This window comes from Balaenoptera physalus (assembly GCF_965194825.1).
Source record: "Balaenoptera physalus genome assembly, chromosome: 16".
In the NCBI taxonomy this organism is placed as follows: domain Eukaryota; kingdom Metazoa; phylum Chordata; class Mammalia; order Artiodactyla; family Balaenopteridae; genus Balaenoptera; species Balaenoptera physalus.
In genome coordinates this window covers 47,596,639-47,622,068 of record NC_138898.1, presented here as the reverse complement: position 1 = coordinate 47,622,068, position 25,430 = coordinate 47,596,639, and the positions used below count along the sequence as shown (strand labels likewise).

General features: G+C 38.0%; 1 protein-coding gene across 1 annotated transcript in view; it reads left to right on the top strand.

Moving 5' to 3' along the window:
- Window positions 1-25,430, top strand: part of XRN2 (5'-3' exoribonuclease 2) — a 78,875-nt gene that overhangs the window by 27,976 nt on the left and 25,469 nt on the right. The window contains exons 14-24 of the mRNA XM_082431643.1: window positions 1,662-1,706; window positions 3,385-3,516; window positions 9,063-9,181; window positions 12,361-12,496; window positions 13,750-13,857; window positions 13,954-14,043; window positions 14,692-14,764; window positions 18,496-18,579; window positions 19,414-19,511; window positions 20,143-20,222; window positions 21,688-21,744. Of these exons, the coding sequence (XP_082287769.1) occupies window positions 1,662-1,706; window positions 3,385-3,516; window positions 9,063-9,181; window positions 12,361-12,496; window positions 13,750-13,857; window positions 13,954-14,043; window positions 14,692-14,764; window positions 18,496-18,579; window positions 19,414-19,511; window positions 20,143-20,222; window positions 21,688-21,744 (1,022 nt within the window). The remainder of the gene's footprint in view (window positions 1-1,661; window positions 1,707-3,384; window positions 3,517-9,062; window positions 9,182-12,360; window positions 12,497-13,749; window positions 13,858-13,953; window positions 14,044-14,691; window positions 14,765-18,495; window positions 18,580-19,413; window positions 19,512-20,142; window positions 20,223-21,687; window positions 21,745-25,430) is intronic.

Genomic DNA, 25,430 nt, shown 5'->3' with positions numbered 1-25,430 from the left:
TAAGCATAAAAGTGACAAAGATCTGACACGTACTGTAAAGCCATCACTCTAGCTGCTGTATGGAGGTAAAGGCAGCAGCAGCGAGCCCAGTTAAGAGGCTCCTTTGCAATAATCCAGGGGAGCCAGCATGGTGGCAGTGAAGGTGAGAATAGGTGGCTGGATTCTGAATGTGTGTTGAAGCAGGAACCAATGGGGGATGAAATCCTAGGTGTGAGAGAAGGAAAGGTGTCAAGAATGACTCTAAGGCATTTTTTCTGAGCAGATGAAAGACCGTCTGGTCTGAGCAGCTGTGATGAGACGACTGGGAGGTGCAGGGCTGGGGGTGGGGTTCTGTTTTGGACACATCAAGCTTGAGATGTGCGGGTGGGGGTGTTGAGTTGGGAGAGGCTCTGGCTGGAGAGTCATGAGATGAGAGGATTCCTTCTGTGAGCGCAGGGAAGTGGGGAGGTCCAAGTATCGGGCCCGGAGGGGCGCCAGCGTTACAGGGACAGTGTGGGGGCTGGGGGGCTGTTGAGTGAAGGCAGCAGCAGGAGTGAAGGAACCAGGTGAGTGTGGTGTCCTGGCAGCCCAGTGCAGAGGGCACCATTCCAGAAGGAGGAGTCGTGGTCAGATAAGAGACGTTTCCTTAACGACAGGGGCAAAGCTTCATCAGAGAAGTGGGTGGTGTTCACGTCTTAGGAGGTTTTCAGAAATAGGTCACCATGTATCCAGCATTCAGCCCCTCCTGCAGAAAGCACAAAGCTCACATCTCGCTAGATGTCCTCTTGCGGGTGGCAGTACTCCTTGGAGGGGTGGAAGTGCTGCGAGTAGGGTGACAGTCAGTATAGTACCTGCCGTGGTCACCTTAGCTGTCGTTTCAGTGCCTGGACACTCAACAGAAATGCAGGCGTGGGAGGAGTGCTTTCTGGGGAAAGGGGGCCTTTGAATGGCTCATTTGGTGGGGAGCAAGGCCAACCCTAAATCCTGTCTAGTTGAAACCATGGCTACATTTTGAAAATGAGAGGAGGGAAGAATCAAGGCAGACTGGACACTTTCCTGTGAATTAAACTGGCCCAGAATAAGCAGTATAGACATCTGAATTTTCTTCCTTCTTTCGTTAGGTCGACTTGTTGCAATCTTGGTGGGTAGTGTTTGCATAGAGCCCCGCTGCTCTCTTTACCCACTTGTGCCACACATGTGACAGGGTTAGAAACTGTCCAGCCCTTTTTTGGTAATAGAGGCCCATTATTAAATTGTCGTGTTGATTTTTTTTTAATTGTCATCTTGATTATTAACTATCTTCAGCTACAACTTAAAGAATTGTTTTCTTACTTATGTGTATCTTCTCCATTATTGGCAGCCTGTTCACTCCAGGGAAAAACCAAGGGTCCTTGTCATGACTCTTGCATTCTTTCCTGAAATGATGTTAAAAACTACCTGAAAAAAAAATTGAGGAACATTTTAAATTGTATCTAAACTCAATTTAGAATGCTCTCTATCCATCTGCAGTTCTGATAAGCAGCACTTTGAACATACAGTCCATTGCCTGGTTTAATTATGTACCTAGGTTTCTGGGGTCTTCCTTTAAAACTTTAATTGTCTCCCGAATCATTCCTGGTAATGTTTAACTCTTACATTTTTGTGTAATTATTTGACAGAATATGTGGATTTTATACTTTTAGGACAGTTTTAGAAGACGACAGAAAGAAAAAAGAAAGAGAATGAAGGTGAGTTTTAGCTAATATCATAAGACTGGCAATGGTATCAGTTTACGATTTGGGAGGAAGATGTTCATTACAATAGCTGTTTATTCCTTACCAGCTGGGAGTTGGTTAGGGACGTGGCGCCCACCCAGCTGCCTTCCTACCTGGTATTGATTTTAAAGAAGTCCTTTCTAAGCTCTCTGGAGTCTGAAGGGAAACACTTGATGGTCAGGAGGGGGCAGGTTGCATTTAGCTGTTTAAGAGTTTTTTTTTACAATAATCAGATATTGTTTTTGTAATAAAAGCAGTCAACCCTTTGTTTCCCCTTACAAGTCACTATACTCTGTCTATATCTTTGTCAGGTTAATCTTCCTAGAACAAGATACCCGTAGCTTTGTTGTTTCTCTGCTCGGAAATCACCAGTGACTCCTTAGTCCCCTCAGAATCCAGTTCTCTCTCAGTCTGCCTTGCAGAGCGCACCGTGGTCTGGTTGAATTCTGGCCGCCAGCTCTTCCCCTGCTGTCCTCTAAATACACCATGTCGCTCCTGACCCAGAGCCTTGCCCCCCTTTGGCTCCTCCAGAAGGTCCCTACTTCCAGCCCCGCACACCTTGCCTTCTCCACGGCCTCCCTTGCTGCCTCTGCTTGTGGTCCAGGTTGAGCAGTCCTTTCCTTTATCTCTGGTGAATCTTGTCTTCCTTCCTGGGTTTTAAATTCATGGAGTTGAGGGACTGCCTCTTATTATCATATTTTATTGGATTTGAGCAATTTTGGGAACCTAGAAGGGAGAAGAGTAATTTATTGTTGCAGGTAGTTGCCAACCACTTAGATTGGGAGGAGCATATTTGGTTTCTACTTTATTTTTTTTCCTTTTTTTAAATTAATTTTTAAAAATTGAGGTATATTTGATGTATAATATTATATAATCAGGTGATTAGAGTATATTATATACAGTATAGTATATATAATATTGATTCACAGTTTTTAAAGGTTATATTCTATTTACAGTTATTATAAAATATTGGCCATATTCCCTGTGTTGTACAATATATCCTTGTAGCTTATTTAATTTATATATAATAGTTTGTACCATATATTATTATTTCCTTTCAGTCAATATCTGTTTTTAAAACATCTGTTTTATCAGTCAGCCACAACCGTCACCTAGTATAGCTATAGTCATAGCTGTAATTAATTGGCAATAAAGAGTTAAATTCTAGCAAGGTGAAGGGTAAATAAAAGCTGTATTTCCTGAGTAGAAATCAAACTCTTGACTTATTTTTTTTTTTACCATTAAGGTAAATGTTATAGTTATTTATTATTTGTTATTTTTATTTGCCTAAAATTATGTCTTGAATGTGTCCAGAAATTGTGAGTAAACGTAGTAGAACAGCCTAATGAGACTTGAATAGTTCCACAGGGAGGAACTGCAAGTGACGGGCATTTTCAAACTCTACGTGTATATACCAGAACAGTGAATTATATGTACTTTTAGAGCAGAGTTACTATTACAAACTGTTGTTTACAGGGTAAGTTACCATTATATCAAAGTGTAGACAACCCTGTAATGTTAACAGAAATCCATTTCGTCTTTTAAGTGCTTACAGTGGGGACTCTTTCTATTGCCCTCTTTTCTTCCTGTCATCTAACTGTGTTGTGATTTAATTTTAATTTCTACATTCATTTATTTCCATGTATGTTAGAGAGATCAACCTTCTTTCTCTCCTGGTGGAATATTAACCCCTCATGCCCTTGGTTCAAGAAACTCACCAGGATCTCAAGTAGCCCATAATCCGAGACAAGCAGCCTATGAAATGAGGATGCAGAATAACTCTGTAAGTGACTCACTTTTATGTAGCTTTGGAGGGTGGTGACTTACCAGATGCCCCTGTAGTTGTGTGTGAATTTGATCATTTAGCCTGGGGTTGTTTTGTTTTATAGTTTTTCTCAATTTCTTTTACCTTGAGAGATATTTTTAATTCTATTAAATTCTTTATCAATATGAAAATATCTGAATGATGTGAAAGGAAAGAAAATGCATGTAAATACAGATGGCTAAGTGGCTGCAGTGTCTCTGTAATGCACATGGGCCACAGTGCTTCCCTCTTCCCCCAAAGGTACAGTGGTGATGGTGCTAGAAGCATGAGGGGACATCCAAATGTCTCACGTCTCTGGCGTGAGAATCGAGGGAGGGTTTTGCTGCCTGATTTCCCCTTTCCTTCCAGGGATCAGTTATGGGCATTTTGCAGAATGGTATTCCTCAGTCTGTTAAATACAGGTACTCCTTACTGCCTAAGCTTCACTCTCCAGCTCAGTCATAGAATAGATCCGAGTATGTGTTTTAAGGTAGCTCTCGCTACCGAACTCAGAATGGATTTGCCTCATGGTATCCCTCCTTATTTGAACTTTGTAATCCAAGCTGTGTGAGCAGGTCATTTCAGCCAGCAAGGCTTTACTCTGTGCATTAGCTTCCTGTTGTATTGACAAAAGACCAAGAGCTCAGAGCACGTGGCAAGACAGCAAGCAGGGGTGAGGGAATAGACCATGAACTAACGCACACATACGGCAGATAAAGCTATTGCTTATTTCAGGCTAGTAGACATGAGAGAGAGAGAGTTTTGTAAAGGGAGAAAAGATACCATGTAAACTTTTACTATGATAGATGCAAGGAAATTGCATAAGTTTGGATATTTAAGTTTTATTTTTCTATTAGTTATCCTATTGATGATAAAATCCCTTATTATAGGGCAATCCTATACGTGGAATTTTTGCCATATCAAGAGACTGATTGAATTTATATTCCCATCAATTCACAATTAGAAGTTTTAGGACCTTAGATTTGGAATTTGAGAAATGAGGTTTTGCATCTCCCAAGAGAAGAAGACTGCCTCTCTATTGTGTTTTTTTTGTTCTGTTTGATTTTTGTTTTCTTTTTCTTTTTTTAATTTTTATTTTATACTGGAATATAGTTGATTAACAGTGTTCTGGGACTTCCCTGGTAGCACCAGGGAAGAATCCGCCTACCAATGCAGGGGACACAGGTTTGAGCCCTGGTCCGGGAAGATCCCATATGCTGCAGAGCAACTAAGCCCGTGCGCCGCAACGGCTGAGCCTGTGCTCTAGAGCCCCTGAGCCACAACTACGGAGCCCACTGATGCAACTACTGAAGCCCACGCACCTAGAGCCCGTGCTCCACAACAAGAGAAGCCACCGCAATGAGAAGCCCGCGCACCGCAATAAAGAGTGGCCTCCGCTCGACGCACCCAGAGAAAACCCGCATGCAGCAACGAATACCCAATGCAGCCAAAATAAATTAATTAAAAAACAAAAAACAAAACAAAAAAACCAATGTTCTGTTAGTTTCAGGTGTACAGCAAAATGATTCACTTGTATATAGTTGGCCAAAAAGTTCCTTTGGTTTTTAAGTAAAAATAAAAGCACATTTTAAATTTTCACCAAGAACTTTATTGAGCAATGTATTCACCGTTTTGTTCCACTACCTTCTGCCATTTTTCAGGCAACTTTATAATTCCATTTTCCCGAAACTTTTTATCTTTTTGAGCAAAGAACTGTTCTAGGTGCCTTTTACAGCCTTCCGGGGAATTGAAATTTTTTCCATTAAGAGAATTTTATAAAGACCAAAATAAATGGAAATCCACAGGTGCAATGTCTGGTGAAGAGAGCCGGATGACTCAGAACTTCCCAGCCAGGTTGTAATAGTTTTTGCCTGGTCATCAAAGAAACATGCGGTCTTGCGTTATCCTGATGGAAGATTATGCGTTTTCTGTCTGTTTTCCGGACGCTTTTCGTCGAGTGCTGCTTTCATTTGGTCTAATTGGGAGCAGTATATGTTGGAATTAATCGTTTGATTTTCCGGAAGGAGCTCATAATAGAGGACTCCCTTCCAATCCCACCACATACACAACATCACCTTCTTTGGATGAAGACTGGCCTTTGTTGTGGTTGATGGTGGTTCATTTCACTTGCGCCACAATCTCTTCTGTTCCACATTATTGTACAGAGTCCACTTTTCATTGCCCATCACGATTTGTTTTAAAAACGGAACGTTTTCCTCACGTTTCAGTAGAGAATCACATGTGGAAATACAGTCAAGAAGGTTTTTTCACTTAATTTATGTGGAACCCAAACATCAAAGTGATTCACATAACCAAGCTGGTACAAATGATTTTCAGTGCTTTATTTGGATATTTTGAGTATGTCGGCTGTCTCCCGTGTGGTATATAACATTGATTGTTCTCAGTTAATGTCTCAATTTGATCGCTATCAACGTCAACTGGTCTACCCGACCGTGGAGCATCATCCAGCGAGAAATCTCCAGCACGAAACTTCGCAAACCACTTTTGACACATTCGATCAGTCACGGCACCTTCTCCATACACTGCACAAATCTTTTTCTGCGTTTCAGTTGCGTTTTTACCTTTCTTGAAATAATAAAGCGTAATATGCCAAAAATACTGCTTTTTTCTTCCATCTTCAATATTAAAATGGCTACACAAAAATTCACCAATCTTGATGTTTTTTTTAAATACACACTGATGTGACAGCTGTCACAATACAATCTAAGAAAATTGTTTCGGACTTCCCTGGCGGTCCAGTGGTTAAGAATCTGGTTGCCAGTGCATGGGACACGGGTTCGATCCCTGGTCCAGGAAGATCCCACATGCTGCGGGGCAGCTAAGCCTGTGCGCCACAACTACTGATCCCACGCTCTAGAGCCCACAAGGTGCAACTACTGAGCTCACGTGCCACAACTATTGAAGACCACACGCTCTGGGGCCCACGTGCTGCAACTACTGAAGCCCGCGTGCCTGGAGCCTGTGCTCCACAACAAGAGAAGCCACTGCAATGAGAAGCCCACGCACCGCAAAGAAGAGTAGCCCCCCGCTCACCTCAACTAGAGAAAGCTGCGTGCAGCAACAAAGACCCAATGTAGCCAAAAAAAAGAAAAGAAAATTGTTTCAAATGAAGTTAAAGACAACTAAGCGCTACTAGAGCCATCTTAATGGGAAAAGACCAACAAACGTTTTGGCCAAACCTATACATGTACATGTATCTATTCTTTTTGATTTTTGTTTTCTTATACAGAGTGAGATGTGGAGGGTCAGTGAAAGGGATTGCAGTGAGACACTTGAGTAGGACAGAAAAAGCTGATGTCCATCATTTAAGATCATAGTGACTACAGTCCCCACAGAGTGGAACTGAAAGTGACTGGCATTCTCAAACACCATACTGATGATAGAATGCTTTTTTCTTAACGTCAGGGAGGCAGTAGGTTTAAACTTCGTCACCTGTGATTGCCCTGAGAAGGATTGCAATATTACAGTCAGGCTCCACAGAACCAGACCCACTGTTGATTAGTGACGTCTCCCATGGGAGTGAGAGTGGGAAGGTTGGTGTTTACGTTGCTTATTTGATCCTGTATTAATTCCTCTTGACACATTTATTTCTTTTGGAGTCCTTGCAAAGAGGGATTTTCATCTAGAATGTTTTGAATTTAAAGTAATCATGAAGCCATATTACCAGTTCATTTAAAGGTGGCCTTTAAAGTTACGGATTTTTGCTCTTTTGGCGTGTTTTTGTTTATTTTTGTTTATTGATTTTTTGAGCTGTTTGGGCATGTTAGTCTGCAGTACTTGACCAGTGTCTGCTGATGGTCAACATTGTCAGTGTTTTATCAGATGGCTTCTGTTTCTTCATAAATATGTGTTTTTAATTTTTGCATTCTGAAGTATGGTTTCATTGTATCTGCAGCCATTCTCAATTTAACAGAATATGATTACAAAGCAGCTGTTTAAAAAAAATTTTTTTATGACTTGTTATGAATCTGGTATGTTTTGGAAGGAGTCTTTTTGTTGGTAGGGGGAGAGGAGAAAAGAGCAGTGGGGGGGTTAGCATTAAAGAGCAGACACCCGCCTTTCGTGTTTTCCTTGAAGGTATATTACTTTTGTTATCTAAAGATGGAATTTATATTTTGTCAGTTTGGGAAAGTTTGCTTTTTACCCAACTTCCTCTCATAATATAATCCAAATGGATTAGTGTGGGGTTTAAAAATAAAAGTGATGACTTAGTGAGTCAGGTGTGCTATTGATCTGTCACATGTGGTGTTTCATTTAATCCTGGCAGTAATCTGTGAAGATGAGAACAGTAGCATCCCCAGTTCAAGTTGAGGCTGACAGGTTGAATAAATTGCCCAAGGCCATGCACCGAGAAAGGCTGGTTTGGTATTTCAAACTCAGGTCTGTCTGACTGAAAATACCCATCTCATTTTCCCAGTGCAACAGTGCCTTCCTGGATTTATTTTTTTACTGGGTTTTGTGAGGAGTTTTGGACAGTATTGGCCATACAGTATCATGGGTAAAATTGATACTATACATTTTTAAAAGGAAAGTGTTATAAGCTCTATGTGAAATATAATTTTGCTTTGTTGTAACAAACTTTCTTAGCCTGTGGTATGAACTACCTTTATGCTAATTATAGTATCAACAAAATAGCCTCCTGAGCTCTCAATTTAAAAAATTCAGTTTACTCAAAATGTCTAATATATTGTGAATAATAGAATAAAACCTCTACTATGAAAACCTTTTTTGCCACTTCTGTTTTTTGTCATTTAACATAAAACTAAAGTTGCAGAAGACTTTAATTTTTTAGTTAAAATTAAAATACTGTAGGGTGTGCCTATCTTCATTGAGTTAAGTACAAAGGGAAGAGATAATACTGAATTTAAAGTGGTATCCAAGTCTTTGAAATACTAATAAGATGTGCATTTTTCTAAGATGACCAATAGATTTTTATTTGTACATTGAATTTTAAAATAGTGTATGTAAAACAATTTACAGTTATCTGACAGGGTCTTATTACTAAACTATTGCTTTCCAGAGTGGTTATACTAGGTTGAACACATACCATTTAACTTCATTTTCACCAGCTTGACTATTTTATGTATTATTAATTTATATATTTATCTTTTTCCCCCTTTACCGTTTTGCTGTTTGATTGGTGGAAAGTGATCGTGAATTCATAAGATCAGCGAATCACCAAAGAAAAGAAATATTTAAGTATTAAGTTTTAAAATTTATAAAATTAAATTGTTCTTTTTTCTTCTGAAGCAGTTTTTACCCTAAGAATGTTCAGATTCTTTTGAGTTTAAGCATAGGAAGCTTGGTACCATATTACTCTTTTTTGGGGAAGTGCAGTAGTCCAAGATCAGTCTTTGTGCTTTCAAAATACGTTTACCAATATCTATTTAACAGCCTTAAAAAATGTATTACCGTGAAGCATGGTGGTAGTAGCAGTTGGATGTAACTTCTTATGTGAAATGAATAATTAAGTCCTTCCTCTCTAATGTCGTAATTGTCTGCAGAGTCCTTCAGTGTCTCCTAATGCGAGTTTCACTTCTGATGGCTCCCCATCTCCGAGAGGAGGAATTAAGCGAAAAGCGGAAGACAGTGACAGTGAACCTGAACCAGAGGATAACGTCAGGTGAAGCCATTTTTTGGTAGCACTTTGTTAGCAAATTGCTGAAATAGAGGCGGTCTAATTAATGCTATTAGCTCAGAGCAACAGTGCCTTCAGATGCTTGCCTGTGATCTTTTTATCCACCAGTAATTAATGTGGAGGGTTAGAATAGTCAGTAAATTCCAGTGAGATATGTAAGCTATAGCTGTTAAACCTAAGTATCTAGATTAGTATGCAAGTTTTCGTCCTCCAAGCCACTTTTCCCTCTGAGAGCAGGCGCTAGATGGGCTAAGCATGAGGTGTTTAGCTCTGACTATGTGATCTGAAGGTCACTGTGTGGAGATTACATTTTCAAGCTGCTTAACCCAGAAAGTTCAGTTACACTTGGATACTTGATATAGTTTGCTTTAATCTTCTTAGTTGAAAAGTTTCTTCCTCAAGATGAAATATGTAGAACTTATTTGGTTAAGAAATAAATATATATATTTTTAAAAACCACAGACTTGTATATGCATAGTTATATTTCATGACAGAGAAGTTTCCCTGTAGCTGTATACTTATCATTTATTTTATTTTTTAAAAATAAATAAATTTATTTATTTATTTATTTTTGGCTGCGTTGGGTCTTCGTTGCTGCACGCGGGCTTTCTCTAGTTGCAGTGAGCGGGGGCCACTCTTCGTTGCGATGTGCAGGCTTCTCATTGCGGTGGCTTCTCTTTGTTGCAGAGCACGGACTCTAGGCCCGTGGGCTTCAGTAGTTGTGGCACACGGGCTTCAGTAGTTGTGGCTCACGGGCTCTAGAGCTCAGGCTCAGTAGTTGTGGCGCACGGGCTTAGTTGCTCCATGGCATGTGGGATCTTCCCGGACCAGGGCTCGAACCCGAGTCCCCTGCATTGGCAGGCGGATTCTTAACCACTGTGCCACCAGTGGTTAAGTCCCATACTTAACATTTATAATAGGAAACTTTGATTCTTTGATTTGTCCAGAAGTTGGAGATCATCATATAATAAGATTAACAGCCTCTCCTGTGATTAAATCTAGGTTTGAATCCTGGGCTCGAAGTGCAAAAGGCCAACAGCCTTAATAAATGTGACTCATTAAGAATTTAGCAAAAATGATATAGTTCAAAGTTAAGCAAACAATGATGGTCCATATCTCGTGCTTCTTATATAGGATGTGGATGGTGTATTTATAATTAGAAATGTTCTTTGATGTTAGATTCTAATATCTGTGATGACTGGTCATCGAACATTTACCTGACCTGAGTTTTTATCCTATGCTTCTATAACAATGGATTTCCTCTTAGAGTGTCTTTTGTTTTACTATGAAGTCATCATGATCAATACTAGCTTAATAGTAAACTTGATTTATTTAGTACTTTATTATTTAATTCAGGTGCTGGGGATAATCAAGGTAGAAATGCTTGTCAAGAAATGCTTGGCATTCTTAGCATTTATTTTGTTCATATTTTCTGTAAAATGGTGATAATCCACATTATGGATAGAGGATAGTTCTCCTGATTGATTTCTGTGAATCCTTTGTGTATGCGGGAAATTAAAATTGGTAATGTGTGCGGGTTTCCCCCGAAAGTGGAGGGGGCCTATGAAACCTTTCAGAGCCGAAATGGCGTAAAGAGGCAGTTACCGTAGGTCACATCTTGCTGCACAAAATAAATGGAGATAAAGCCCAGATGCTCACAGACACAGCTCACAGCTCTGGCGGCAGATGCTAAGGCGCTGAGTGTGATTCCTGGGGAAGGGGCTGGCGGGGCCACTCTTGCTCCTGGGGTGCACGCTGAAAACAAACGTGCTAAACGAGATTCCCACTTTCTGCCTTTTTTTTTTAAGCGAAATCTCTGCATTTCTTTTGATTAGAGAAAACAGGTATTAATGGGGGTCTTTTGTAAAAGCAAAGTGGTGTAAAGTGAACTTTTGAAAAGCAGGACATACCTGTATTCTGAAACATGACTGCAGTTAATTTGTAAGATCTGGCACATGGTAGAAAATGGCCTTACTGTAGAATCATCTTGATGTTCTTGATCTGTCCTGATTAAAAAAAAATTTTTTTGGCTTCTTTGTGTTCCTTCAAGAAAATGTTTTAATCTCTCGGAGAATGAGAAATGAGTACTTTGTGGTTCTTCACGTTGTATTTTCAGTGATTAATGATAACTTAGTGAATTAATTGACCTGCTTCTAAGTTTTACCAGAACATACATACATACGTGTGTACATGTGCATGCGTGTCCTTCTCTTCAACTCTTAGCTCAAAGAGGCCCAAGCATAGGGAGAGTAGGTTAGGTATACACATGATTTCTGCCTGGTTTCTAGATTATTCTTTTATAAATCACTTTTTACCTTTAAAAGAATTACCCATGCAAATCTTTTTTTTTTAAGGTGTTTAATTGACTTTCTCTGTATAGTTTAAATATATTTTAACAAACTGAGGAACTTGAACTATATAAAAATATCTACAGCAAATTTTAAAGTGTAGTTTTAGGGACTTCCCTGGTGGCGCAGTGGTTAAGAATCCGCCTGCCAATGCAGGCGACATAGGTTCGATCCCTGGTTTGGGAAGATCCCACATGCCACGGAGCAGCTAAGCCTGTGCACCACAACTACTGAGCCTGCGCTTTAGAGCCCATGAGCCACAACTACTGAGCCCACGTGCCACAACTACTGAAGCCTGCGAGCTCTAGAGCCTGTGCTCCGCAACAAGAGAAGCCACTGCAATGAGAAGCTCACGCACTGCAACGAAGAGTAGCCCCCACTCGCCGCAACTAGAGAAAGCTTGCGCGCGGCACCGAAGACCCAATGCAGCCAAAAAGTTAATTTAAAAAAAGAAATGTAGTTTTAGCATTATTCCACAATCAAAAAGCATGTAAAACAGTATGAAAATTTGAGCAAACAAGTGTACTGTATCTACTTTATTAGCATAAGTGATTATTCTTTTTTTAAATGTAGTTTTATAATGATCTTACTGGAATCAGTGTTTGAGTTTTTGATGTTTAACTATCTTTAAGTTGGTAATAAATCCTGTGAAAGTGGACTTTTTAGAAATAGTTAAATGAAACCGTGTTTGTTAGCATTACTGTTTATTAACTCATTTACATTTCACCTGGACATTAAATATAAATTGATTTGGTGATAAACAGGTAGACAGTTACCATATTAATTCAGCATACACTGGCTTTGCCTGGTTTGTAGGTTATGGGAAGCTGGTTGGAAACAGCGGTACTACAAGAACAAATTTGATGTTGACGCAGCTGATGAGAAATTCCGACGTAAAGTTGTGCAGTCTTACGTTGAAGGACTCTGCTGGGTTCTTCGATATTATTACCAGGTACAAAGAGAATATTTTCCTCTAAGCCTCTAGTTAGTCATTTTAGGAACATAATTTCTATAATAATATGTATTATTGAGCTGTATTCTGAGATTAAACCTAGACTTTTTTTTAAGCTTCCTATTTAGAAATTCATTACTTTGAATAATATTTGTTTCTAAAGCTCCTTAGGTGTTAATATATAAACAAAGCTATTTTTTTTGTTGTGTCAAAAGATTTCAACACCAAGGAGTATGGTTGAGTATACTTTGTCTTTCAAATGACTAAAGTGTAGTGTTTTTTTAATTGGAATAAAAAATAACTGAGGAACTAATAGATAGTCACTAAATGACTGAACAAAGGACAAAGCCTGGAAAATACTAGTAAGAATTTGAAAGCAATTTGAATGATACCATTTCCTCTGTATAACGTAGTGATGTTACTTGAAGTGCTTTCTAATTGGAGTCATCTGTATCTGACTTAAAGCCTTTGATAATTGGGATGTCAGATTGATGAGAGGTTAGGTAGACATGGGAATTGTAACACAGATAGTTAATATCTGGTTTTGTGCTCGGAGAGTGAAGCAAGTTCAGTTTGTTGTGTGATCTGAAATTAGTAAGTAGAAAGTAATTTAATGTGCTGAGTATCAACTATAAAATATTTTAATTTAATGTTTTACTCCTACCAAGATTTTAATTCACCAGGCACAGAGTCAAAACACATATCAGGAAGACTTCTTTTTTCTATGAGTATAACTTGTTTCCGTTTTGATGAGCTTAACTTAAATATTTTTATAATAAAGAGAAAGTTTTCACTGAAAATAATAGGGAATAGTAAGATGAAGCTTTTGCCTGTTTTACTCTCAATCACGGTGATGTCCCTTTCTCACCTGTAGGCTTAGTAAGTGTCAGCTGCAGCTGCTCTTCATTTTATTTGATGATGGCAGCTCTAGAGTTGAAAGAAATGCCACCAAACACATTATAAGGATAAAAATCTTCACCAAATTGTGTTTGTGGATATAAAGTTTGGCATTAACTACTGATTATTAAAGGTGTTTTGCAGTATTTTTTAAATCAAAGGGCCATTGATACGAAGTAAAAAGTTCAGATTTAATCAAAATAACTTAGGACTCATGGAAAAACTTAATGCATGGAATATATACTAGAAGTCGTGTTTTATAAATAGAATATATAGGTTAATAGTCTAATTTTTATTTGTTTTCTGTGTATATCATTAACATAGATTTTTGGGTTTGCTGTTTTTAATGATTCCAGGGTTGTGCGTCCTGGAAGTGGTATTATCCATTCCATTATGCACCGTTCGCTTCAGACTTTGAAGGTATTGCAGATATGGCTTCTGATTTTGAGAAGGGTACCAAACCGGTAAGCTTAACTATTTAGAGCCATAAAATTTATAGAATTTTGGCTTAGATAAAAATTGTGTGTTGTATGTTAAAGTTTTTTTTTTCTTTTTTACAGTTTAAACCACTGGAACAACTTATGGGGGTTTTTCCAGCTGCAAGTGGTAACTTTCTACCTCCATCATGGCGGAAGCTCATGAGTGATCCCGTGAGTCTTTTAGTATTTTGAGTGTGTTGGTAACTGGGTTTTTGTCGTACATTTTACCAACATTAGCCACAGTTTGTTTTGCATCTCATAGTTAAGAGAGCGAAGTGCAGAAAAAAAGTAAAAGTATTTGAGTTCCATATATTTTTCACCACTTTATTTTTTTCTGCTTTCCTTGGCCATCAGGACCCAACTTAGTAAAAAAAAAATCATTTGTGTTTGGGAGAAATTCTTAGAACAGTTTTTTTATTCTCAGCCTACCTGTAAGCCATTATTTTTGGTTGTTCCAGCCTTTGTGGTGGCTGCTAGAGCTAAGGCTGGCCCGCTTGAAATCCCCTCCCAGCTGGTTTTGTGGGCGAGGAGTGAGACCCAGCTGGGAGGTGGGGTTGTCAGTAAGCTCTTCACTCTACACTGGGTCCACAGCTGTCTGCTTTAAAATTCCTCTATAATAATGCCTTTTTTTTCATCTTTTAAAATATAATTGTTAATTTTGTTTCACTAGACCTGCAATTTAAAGAATACCATTTTTAAAAGGAAAGGACGCTCATTTTCTTATCAAGCATGATAACATGATCAAATGTTATATCAAATTCTTTGTAACAGAAATATGTGACTTCACTTTTTGAATCTTTACTTGTCTTCCTGGTATAGGATTCTAGTATAATTGACTTCTACCCGGAAGATTTTGCTGTTGATTTGAATGGGAAGAAGTATGCATGGCAAGGTAAAATTAAGACATTATTCCTTTTCGTTAAAATAATTTTCTCACGGTAAAACTGTGCACAAACATGATTTATGGGATGAAAGAATTTCTATATTTTGCCATCCAAACTGGGATTAGCAATGATTGATATTCTAATAGTCACACTATGGTAAACAATAAATGGGTTGAAATACATTAATCATATTTTTTATCTCCTTTGTGATTAATTAATGGGACTTGGGACTTGCTCCTTTCAGTCACTGACGCCTTGTGAGGTTGCTGAGCAATGTAGAAACATGAGAGTGTCCATGTGGAGATATACTTACACTCTGTGGAAACCTTTGAAAAATGTATTAGAAATTTAGTTTACATACTTAACATTAATCATACTTAAAGTTTATTTCTTATTTATCTGTACATTATTTTCTCATTCCATTCTGTTCACAGACTTTGTAGAAAGAATGGCAATAAAAATTAGTACTAAATGTAAGGTGATATTTCCCACTCAAAAAATGTGTGATGACAGTAAAACACAAGAAAGCGTCTCACACAGTAAGCCAATTGTTGTTTCACACCAGAGTCCCTTTCAGCAAATCATTTTAACCTCTTCTTCCACCATATATTTTTCTAGAATGATAAGCATGTTTGGTAATACCATGCTTTCATTCTTTTTCCCTGATTATTCTCTGGGGTACAGAGACCAGTAAAATAACTCAAAGAGAACTGTGGAGGAAAAGGGGAATAAATAATAATTTACCAATTGAAATAATTATTTTATGAGATTTTAGGGTTGACTTTTGATTTATGTAGTAACAGGAATTTCATATTACTTTAACAGAATGATAGTGGGAAATGCAACCCGTTGATTGGGGCTGTGCAAGTGTTGTACTCTGTGGGCATATTGTGTTATAGGTAAAAAGATTGGGGTCTTAGGTTGTTTTTGAAGATGCTTTGTAGAGGAGTAACATAGAGGGAGAGGAGGCATAGGAGAACAGGAAGTAGTAAAGTAAAAATAAAGTTATTTATGTAAGTGTTCATTAAATGAATAAGTAAATATATAAACATGCAGATGACTTGCTGACTATCATTGTAGTAGAAATTTTCCAGAGGAAAAGTAAGGCAGTGCACGTCAGTTAGTTTCTCCACACCCTTGCCAATATTTATTTTGTTTTTTGATAATAGCCATCTGGATGGGTGTGAAGTGGTATCTCACTGTGGTTTTGATTTTTCATTTCCCTAATGATTAATTATGTTGATCATTTCTTTTTTCATGTGCTTATTAGCTATTTGTGTATCTTTTTTTGGAAAATTGTCTTTTCAGGTCCTTTGCCCATTTTTGAATTGTGTTTTTGTTGTTTCATTATAGGTGTACTTTATATAGTATTAATTTTGATGAAGTCCAGTTTTTGTTGGACTATTTTGTTGTTGTTGCCTTTGCTTTTGGTGTCTAAGAAATCACTGCCAAATCCAGTGTCATGAAGCTTGCTCCCTATATTTTCTTCTAAGAGTTTTATAGTTCTGGCTCTTACATTTAGGATGTTCAGCCATTTTGAGTTAATTTTTGTATATGGTGTAATGTAAGGGTCCACCTTCATTCTTTTGCGTGTGGATATCCATTTTCCCACCACCGGTTGTTGGAGAGACTGCCCTTTCCCCACCGAGTGGTCTTGGCACCCTTGTTGAAGATCATTTGAGTGCGTATGAGGGTTTATTTCTGGGCTGTTTATTCCATTGGTCAGAATGTCTGTCTTATGCCAGCACCATACTGTTTTAATTACTGTAGCTTTGTAGTCAGTTTTGAAATCAGGAGATGTGAGTCCTCCAACTTTATTTTTCTTTTTCAAGATTGTTTTGGCTGTCTGGGGTCCCTTAAGATTCCAAAAGAATTTTAGCATGGGTTTGAACTCAGACCTTAATATTTTTATATTTTATATAAATATTTTCATTTATTAGACTCTGTAGCAAGAACACACCTTTCTTGAGGTTAAATTTACTACTGTTAGGAGATGTCGTTTTTTCTCCATACCTATCTTTAAATCTTATGGAAAGTAATGATAATACTTAGTTAAGTTCTTGCCTAAGTTGAGTGCATCTTAAAATGATAGATGATAAAATGTATCTGGGTATTTTTCCAACATTTATTGACCATGTGTACTTACAATTATTATATATAATAATATAGCATAGATATTTCGAATGCTATGTATTTTATATATGAACAGAGAATTTAAGTAATTTGATCAGAGTCACACAGTGTCAGAACTAAGATCTGAACCCAGAGAGTCTGACCACTGTGTTTAACTAAATATTATCACCATTTGGGCTGCCTCTGGGCTGTTGAGAGGTATAAATGAACCAAAGCATGTAACATAGGAAATAGGTGCTCAGAAAAAAGTAGCTGCTGCTGCTATCATTTGTACTATCAGCTCATTCTCAAGCACTACCACTGTCACACCTGGGTGTAAGGCGTCCTTCCTCCCTTGGCCAGTAGGGCTCGTTTGTTACTTGTTAACCATATTGCTGTCATTAGCACTGCAAGTTGCTTACTGTTTGGAGTTAGCTTCTGGAGTTGATATTGTAGGAAAGTCTTTCTGATAATTTGTTTAGATCCTAAATCTATTAGGTAGAAAACGAAAGCTAGATAATGTTGTAGTTTTTCATGTTATAACTTTTGTTAAGTGAATGACTAATTACCACTTGAACAACTTTCTAGGTTTTTTCCATCTAAGTGTTTACCAGCTTTTTAGGCCCCATAAAATTCACACTAGAAGTTAGTATTCTCCTTAACTAGGTATTCTCCTTACTTGTAGTACAATTGAAGACGTTTCCTAACTTTGAAAATATGGTAGCTAAATAATTAATGACAACTTTGGAAACCTTTCATTTCTCATCATTTTAAAGGGAAAAAATCACAAATACAGCAGTTTTGAGTGGCAATAGTTTCAAAATTATTTAGCTTTATTTAACATTTCTCTTTGCTATTTATCTTAAAATTTTTATTTGGCCAAAATACTATTTTTACTGTATACAGCAGCACTTATTATGCTTCAATAACTTCGTATATTTTTCTAGTAATAGATATTGTATTACTGGTGTGTTTCTTTGAAGATTATGCACATGGGTCCAGATAAAGCAATGATCTCAATTCTAGCACACTCCAGGGAACAATTTTCAGCCTGAAAATAATCATCTATTCTACCCGCCCCTAAAGTTAATTTAAGCAAACAAGTATCTAAAATTTTTGTGTGTATAAGTTAATTATAAGGTCTTAAAATGTAATAGAATATTATGCAATTTTAGAGCTGCAAGAGTCATTTCAAGTATTCTAGTTAAACAAAACTTCTGAGTATTTTTTTTGAATGATCTCTGTACAAAAGAAGAAACCAAGGTCCTAAAAAGATGAAAGGATAAACCCAAGCCTTTGGGAGATTGACTGGTTTGCCCGAGGGCATCTAGTAAGGAGGGCGAGAACAGAGAGAGGCTGGTGTCTAGGTGGCCACTTGTTCATTTAATTTAAAAATTTTATTATCACAGAGTTAAGATCAAACATGGTTTTCCATATGAGCCATTTTAATAAAGGGTGGGAAATTTGGAATTTTTTCTTCTACAGTTGAATTTTGGCTAAAGATTAGAGTTCAGTTCCCGAATGTTTTTATATTAGCAGGGATATTCTACTAGAAATGTTCATTTGGACCAGTTGGAATTTAGGTGACCCTAATAGTTGGGTGGTTGGTGTGCGTTTATGTTCCCAGGTGTGGCTCTGTTGCCGTTCGTGGATGAGCGAAGACTGCGAGCTGCCCTGGAAGAGGTGTACCCGGACCTCACCCCCGAAGAGAGTAAGGCCAGCGCCCCACTCAGGCAGCAGTGAGTCTGTGGGACACAGACTTCACGTTTCCTTATAAAATTAGACCATTTTTTTTCATTTGTGAGTTTTTCACAAAGGGGGCATAAATCATTGATTTTACTTCTTTGTAACAAAAGTTAAATTTGTTTCTTAAAATTTATTATCTGTAAATTGAATAGTAATTAAATGAAACTTTTAAGTTATAAGTGTTAGATTTCCTCCATCTCCCTTCTTCCCTTCCTCCTCCCCTACCCCCCAAATAACAATAACTTTGCTTGAAGGTTAAGTTGAGTCAAAAGCATTTGCTCTCAGAGTGTTAACTTGAAATGTTATTTTTCACAAAAAGTGGGATTTTGTCATTAATACTGACAGTTAAAATATTGGGAAATTGCAAGGCTGAGCTCAATTGGAAAATGTATTTAATACCAGTGTAACAAACCTATAGAAATAGTATCTCCATCCTTAGTATAATTTTTGTCCTCAGATGATACAATTTGTGTTTCCTCAGGGAATGTTTATTTCTTATAATAAGAAATTGAGTTCTGTATAAATAAGAAAACTCTGACCCTTATCTTGCAATCCCATAATAATTCAGGTATATTTTAGTAATTTTTTTTTGATAGTCATTGATTTTTGAAACCTTATCGTCAAAGTTTTTTTTTCTTCTGCAGAGACATATCACCTGTTTAGACCTATTATTGTTAAATTATTTTTCACAAACTTTAAGTTTTTAAAATTTAGATGCATCTTTTAATTTTGTTGTCATAAAAATTGCTCTTGCAGGTATAATTGTTTGATCTTTATTCTTTTCCTACTTTCCCCCCAGATAGAAGAAACAGTCTTGGAGGCGATGTCTTATTTGTGGGGAAGCATCACCCACTGCACGACTTCCTTTTAGAGCTGTACAAGACAGGTTCCACAGAGGTACGGTCTCCCTTCCATCATGAAGTGTTTTTAAACAGTATATTTATTTGTTTAATTAATCAGGAATACCTTTTTTAAATTTGGTAAAATATAAACATGATTTACCATTTTAAGCATTTTTAAGTGTATAATTCTGTGATTAAGACCATCTACAAAGTTGGGCAACTACCACCAACTGTCTGTTTCCAGAACTTCTTCATCTTCCCAGTCAGAAACTCTGTACCCATTAAACAACATTAAACACTGCCTCTCCATCCTCCCCTCCTCCCAGCCTCTGGTAACCTCTCTTCTTCTTTCTGACTCTATGAATTTGCCTAATCTTGATACCTCACATAAGTCGCATCATACAGTAGTATTTATCCTCTTGTGTCTGGCTCACTTCGCTTAGCATAATTTTTCAAGGTTCAGCCATCTTGTGTCAGAATTTCCTTCCTTTTATGGTTGAATAATATTCCATTGTGTGTATACACTACATTTTGTTTATCCACTCATCTGTTGATGGGAACTTCAGTGGTTTCCACCTTTCAGCTGTTAGGAATGTTACTCCTGTGAACGTTGACGAACAAGCATATGTTTTAGTCCCTGCTTTCCATTCTTTCGGGTGTATAATCAGGGCTGTGTTTTTCCACAGTCAATGGATGTACCACCTGAACTATGTCATGGGATTCAAGGAAAGTTTTCTTTGGATGAAGAAGCCATTCTTCCAGATCAGTAAGCATTCATTGCATATAATTGAAACGATTGGGAGGATGTATAGTTAGCATTTTTACTTTGTTGCCTAAATGTTTCATTTTCTAGTAATAATGAGAAAGTAGTGAGAAAACAAAACAACAACAGAATACCCCTGGAATGAAAAAGGACTTGGGGTCAAAGCCCAGCTCTTGGGGCAATCTGCAAGGTCAAAACTATTTTTATAATAATACTAAGGTGTTATGATGCTGTTTGCCTTTTTCACTCTTTTCCTCCCTTGAGTGTATGGTGGAGTTTTCCAGAGGCTAAATGTAGTGTGATATCTCAAGAGATTGAATCTGAAGTGGATAACAGAATCCAGCTATTAAGATAGATACTAAGCCATGTATTAAAGAAAATCAAAACATAACATTCTTCTCATTTGTTTTTTGTTTTGCTTTGTAAAATATAGTGGTTTTTTCATAAAAATGTTATATAAATTAATGGTAGGTTTATTACTAAATTGTCTTAGGTTTTCAATAATAGGTTTATTTATATAAATATATAAATAAATATATTATAAATAATAAAATAAATAAATAGTAAATAAATATATTATAAATAAATAATAAACAAATAAATAAATATAAATAAATTTATTTATTTATAAATAAATATATATATAAATATTTACATTTATTATATTTATTAATATTATTTATATATATATAAATAAATATTATTTATTTCAATAATAGTATTATTTTTAAATTAGTGTTTAAAAAATTTCTTAGTTTTAATTTGTAATAGGTAAATATTGACAGATATAACCAACATGAACAGAAGTTCTTTGGGGTCCTCAAATTGTTAAGAGTGTAAAGGGGCTCTGATATCAGAGTTTGAGAACTGCTGCTCAAGGGTGTATAGATACAGGAATAGAATTGCGGGTCATAAAATACGTGTATCTTCATCTTTTCTAGATAATATCAGGGGGTTTTCCAAAGTGATTACACTGTTTTATAATCTGTGTCAGTTTGTGAGAGATCCTATTGCTCTGTGTTCTTGTAAACTCTTGGGATTGTCACGACCTTAATTTTTGTCAATTTGGTGGATGCTTGTTGGGATCTTGTGGTTGACAGTTGTATTTCTCTGATTACTAATGAAATTACTAATTGAATGCCGTATGGTATATCTCTTAACTATTTGGTTTTCCTCATTTATGAAATACCTGTTCTGTTTTTCTATTAAGTTATCTGTTCCCTCACCTCCCTCTTTTTGGTTTGTAGGTATTCTTTACAAATTCTGATAAAAGCCCTTTGCCCATAATTGTTTTCTGTTAGTGAGATCACAAGCAAGGAAGACAAGGCCCTTTGTTAAAGATATATACGATTATATTGTTTTGCTGGTGCATTTTAATGATTCCTCAGAAACATAGCAACATCTTGCTTCCACTTATCTAAAAGGTTACAATTCACAAATAGATGGTTCTTCTCTTGTTTCTTTTTAGAATAGTATGTTCTCCTGTTCCCATGTTAAGGGATCTGACACAGAACGCTGCGATCAGGTAAGTTTCCCCAAACTGCTGACATTTGCCCAGAATGCAGCTCTGAACTTGCAGATAAGTTTAAGAAGACTGGTTCACCGGGAAATGGTAGCTGTTATTACAGCAGTGCTTTGAGATTGGAGAGTCCCTGTGTTGCAGACCTCCGAGTAGAGCCTCTTGACTTTAAATTATGTATATTGTTAAGGTTACTGATTTAACAAGCTTGCTTCTCTGCTTTCTGGTTTCCCCTAACAACCTCTAATTCTTCCTGGATTAGAAAAGTGGGAGGTAGAAAGTAGGAGTTTCCAGGAGTAGTTTGCTGTGTATGTGCAAACAGACCTCTTCACCCCAGAGGCCCACACAGCTTCACCGTATTGTACGACTATTTATTACATTTATAGTCGTGGCCCTGCAGATTTTAAAAACAAAACTGTTACTATACTTTATTTTGGTTAAGATGAAATAGAATGAATTTGTGGAATTTTTTTATCAACAATTATAAACTTAAGGGGCTAATTTCTGCTATCTGGAAAACTTATACTTCGTTTCTTCAATGGTGACAGCATTTACTACTGAGTATGTAAAATATAATATAGCTATTTAGATAAAAATCAACAAACTTACTACTCATTTATGTAACTGTTGTATGTAATTACTAATCTTGATGGCAGGGTTTATGTTGTTGTTTTCTTCAGTCTTTAATATTTATTTATTTATTTATTTATTTTTGCTGAGTTGGGTCTTCTGTTCGAGTTGGGTTTCTGTGCGAGGGCCTTCCCCAGCCGCGGCGAGTGGGGGCCCCTCTTCATCATGGTGCGCAGGCCTCTCACTGTCGCGGCCTCTCCCGTTGCGGAGCACAAGCTCCAGATGCGCAGGCTCAGCAGCTGTGGCCCACGGGCCTAGTCGCTCCGCGGCATGTGGGATCTTCCCAGACCAGGGCTCGAACCCGTGTCCCCCGCATTGGCAGGCAGACTCTCAACCACTGCGCCACCAGGGAAGCCCTCTTCAGTCTTTAGATGAGAGTAGGGCAAATATTCTAGTAATTCAAGGATTTTGTAAAAGCTGTTCCTGAATACTCCTTTCCCACATTAATTCTCTCATTCTTAGGGAATATTTTGGATTTTACTTAGATTTCTCATTGTGACGTATAAGCATGTTTATTTTCCTGTCTTTCATGGAATTAGATAGCAACTGCCATTCTAGAAAGGCTTTTACTTAAAGAAAACCATTGTGAATTTGGAAAATCTTCCTAAATTAGTTGCCTTTATTTATCTCTACCCACGATTTTTGTTTATCTTTGCACATAATTTGTCCTGGCTCTTTGTCTGTGGGCTCTTTTGTTAAGGGTGGGATTCAGAACCGTAAGCCAAGCTGCTGTGCCCACCACAAACAGCCTGGCTGCAGCAGAGCCAGTGTGGACTCTGTGTAGTAACCCCTGGGGTCTTTGGCTCCCAGCCGAGCTTCGGGCCAGTTACTCCCGCCTGTCCTCGTTGTTTGCTGTGCTCCTCAATTTCTCAGCATGTTCTCAAAGGTCTTCCGTCACAGCCCTCTAGAAATAGTTAATTCTTCTTAGCTATCTAATTAGGATAGAGACTTGCCCAAGGGAGGAGTTACAAACTTGACAGATCCTGGAGTGTTTGTTTGTATGATGATATGGTGGTGGTGATTTCTGAGCCTGAAATGGCCTTTGGTGTTGTTTGGTATCCACTGTTTTCACAAGATTTATTAATTTATAAAAGAAATCTCAGATTCAGCTGTAAATTCAGGTATATGTTGACTATAACTTCATAATAAAATTGACTTAATTGAGTTGATTTCCTAGAGATTCGTGAAAGACCAAAGTGTTAACTCGTACCGTATGAGGTGATTTTCAGTGTTTTCTCTGAGGGGTCATGTTGAGGCTGAGATGCAGTTTACTGTAGTTTTGCGTGTGTTTGTTTCAGGGTTTCTTGTGTATCCTAGTGGGTTTTTTTGCTGTATAAACAAAAAATCTGAAAAGGTAGCCTCCAGAGTCAGCTGCCAGTTATTTCTGTCTGTTTTGACTCTTAATATTTTCCCCCTTCTCTGTTTGCATGCATCTGGTATTGCATTCCATGTTTGAGAAGTTATTTCCTCACATTGACTTTAGGTAGATTCTTCCCATCGTGTTAGGTCTTATCTGTAGTACTGAGAAAGTATATTTTAGAAGTTATTGAAGTGTCTTAAATTCATAGAAGGATTCTTAGAGAATACAATCAGCTGTTACCTAGGATTTTTTTTTCCAATTCTGATTCCATAAATCGTCCAACATAGCAGTAGTGTAACCTTGAACAGAACTGAGCCATCTCCCTGAGTTTTCCTCGTTCTGCTCTTCCTCCACCATTGTAATTTGCTTAGCAGAGTATTTTAGAATAATTCTTTGTCAAATTTAAATATATAAAACCTGTATATGATTTTTAAATTACAAAAAAGTTATCTTCCTGGTGTAGCAGCACAATTTTCTATCCGTCTGGCGGAGTAGATGCACGCACACCCCCTTGATCTCACCTCGGACTCTGTGTCCACACTGGCTGCTTTGTTCTGCGCCCCTCACACGCCTCCTTGCCCATCTCTCCGTTCTGTCCCTCGACCTCCTGTTCCCCCAGATGCCCAGACTTAGGAGCTTTGGCTTCTCACTTTACACGACTCCATGTACCTACACCACTGCTCTGGAATATTTTTTTCTTCCCAATTATTTTTCATATCTGGCTTTTCCCAGTGAGCCTGTTTTGTACTCTCTCCTCCTGGATTACCGTGGTGCTCTCCCAGCTGATTTTTTTTTTACGCCACCTTCCTTCCCACTGAATCTGTTGTCTCATCTTTCTTAAACACTGCCACCCCTCGGCGATCTTTGGTTCCTGCCATAATTTGGTGGAGCCGTGCTCTGTGCCTGAGTCCCCACAGCTCCTCAGGGACGCCGCCTCCTTGCTCTCCAGGCTGGTCCCTTCCATGTCCCACTCATCTCTGTGCCTTCCTCCCAGTGCTTGGAATGCTCTTCCCTTTGCCTACCCTTCATTGCTTTTCTTCTCAGAGGTAATCTGGGTTTATGTAATCTTTAGAGATGTTTTCATTAGTGGCATTGTCAGATTTCTCTTTTTCTCTCATGGCACCTGGCATCCTTCTAAACCCATGTAAAAGCTTGGCTGTTCATAGTGTTGGAACCCGTGTTTGCCAGAGTCTTCTAAGAGCCCAGACTTACTTCTTCAGAGGACTGCTTCTCAAACATTCTGTGTTCACTTTTGGATGGATCAGGCAAGGGATAGAATGTTTTCTGTCTTCAAGGAGATTTTTTTTTTTTTTTAAATGGGATTTATTTATTTATGGCTGTGTTGGGTCTTTGTTTCTGTGCGAGGGCTTTCTCTAGTTGTGGCTAGCGGGGGCCACTCTTCATCGCAGTGCGCGGGCCTCTCACTGTCGCAGCCTCTCTTGTTGCGGAGCACAGGCTCCAGACGCGCAGGCTCAGTAGCTGTGGCTCACGGGCCCAGTTGCTCCACGGCATGTGGGATCTTCCCAGACCAGGGCTCGAACCCGTGTCCCCTGCATTAGCAGGCAGATTCCCAACCACTGCGCCAGCAGGGAAGCCCCAAGGAGATGTTTTTAAAATGTGGATGTACGTGAAGATAGATTTGTAATGTAATGACCATTACTGCCGTGTTTGTAAGACTCATGGTTGGCAAGCAGGTAACTTG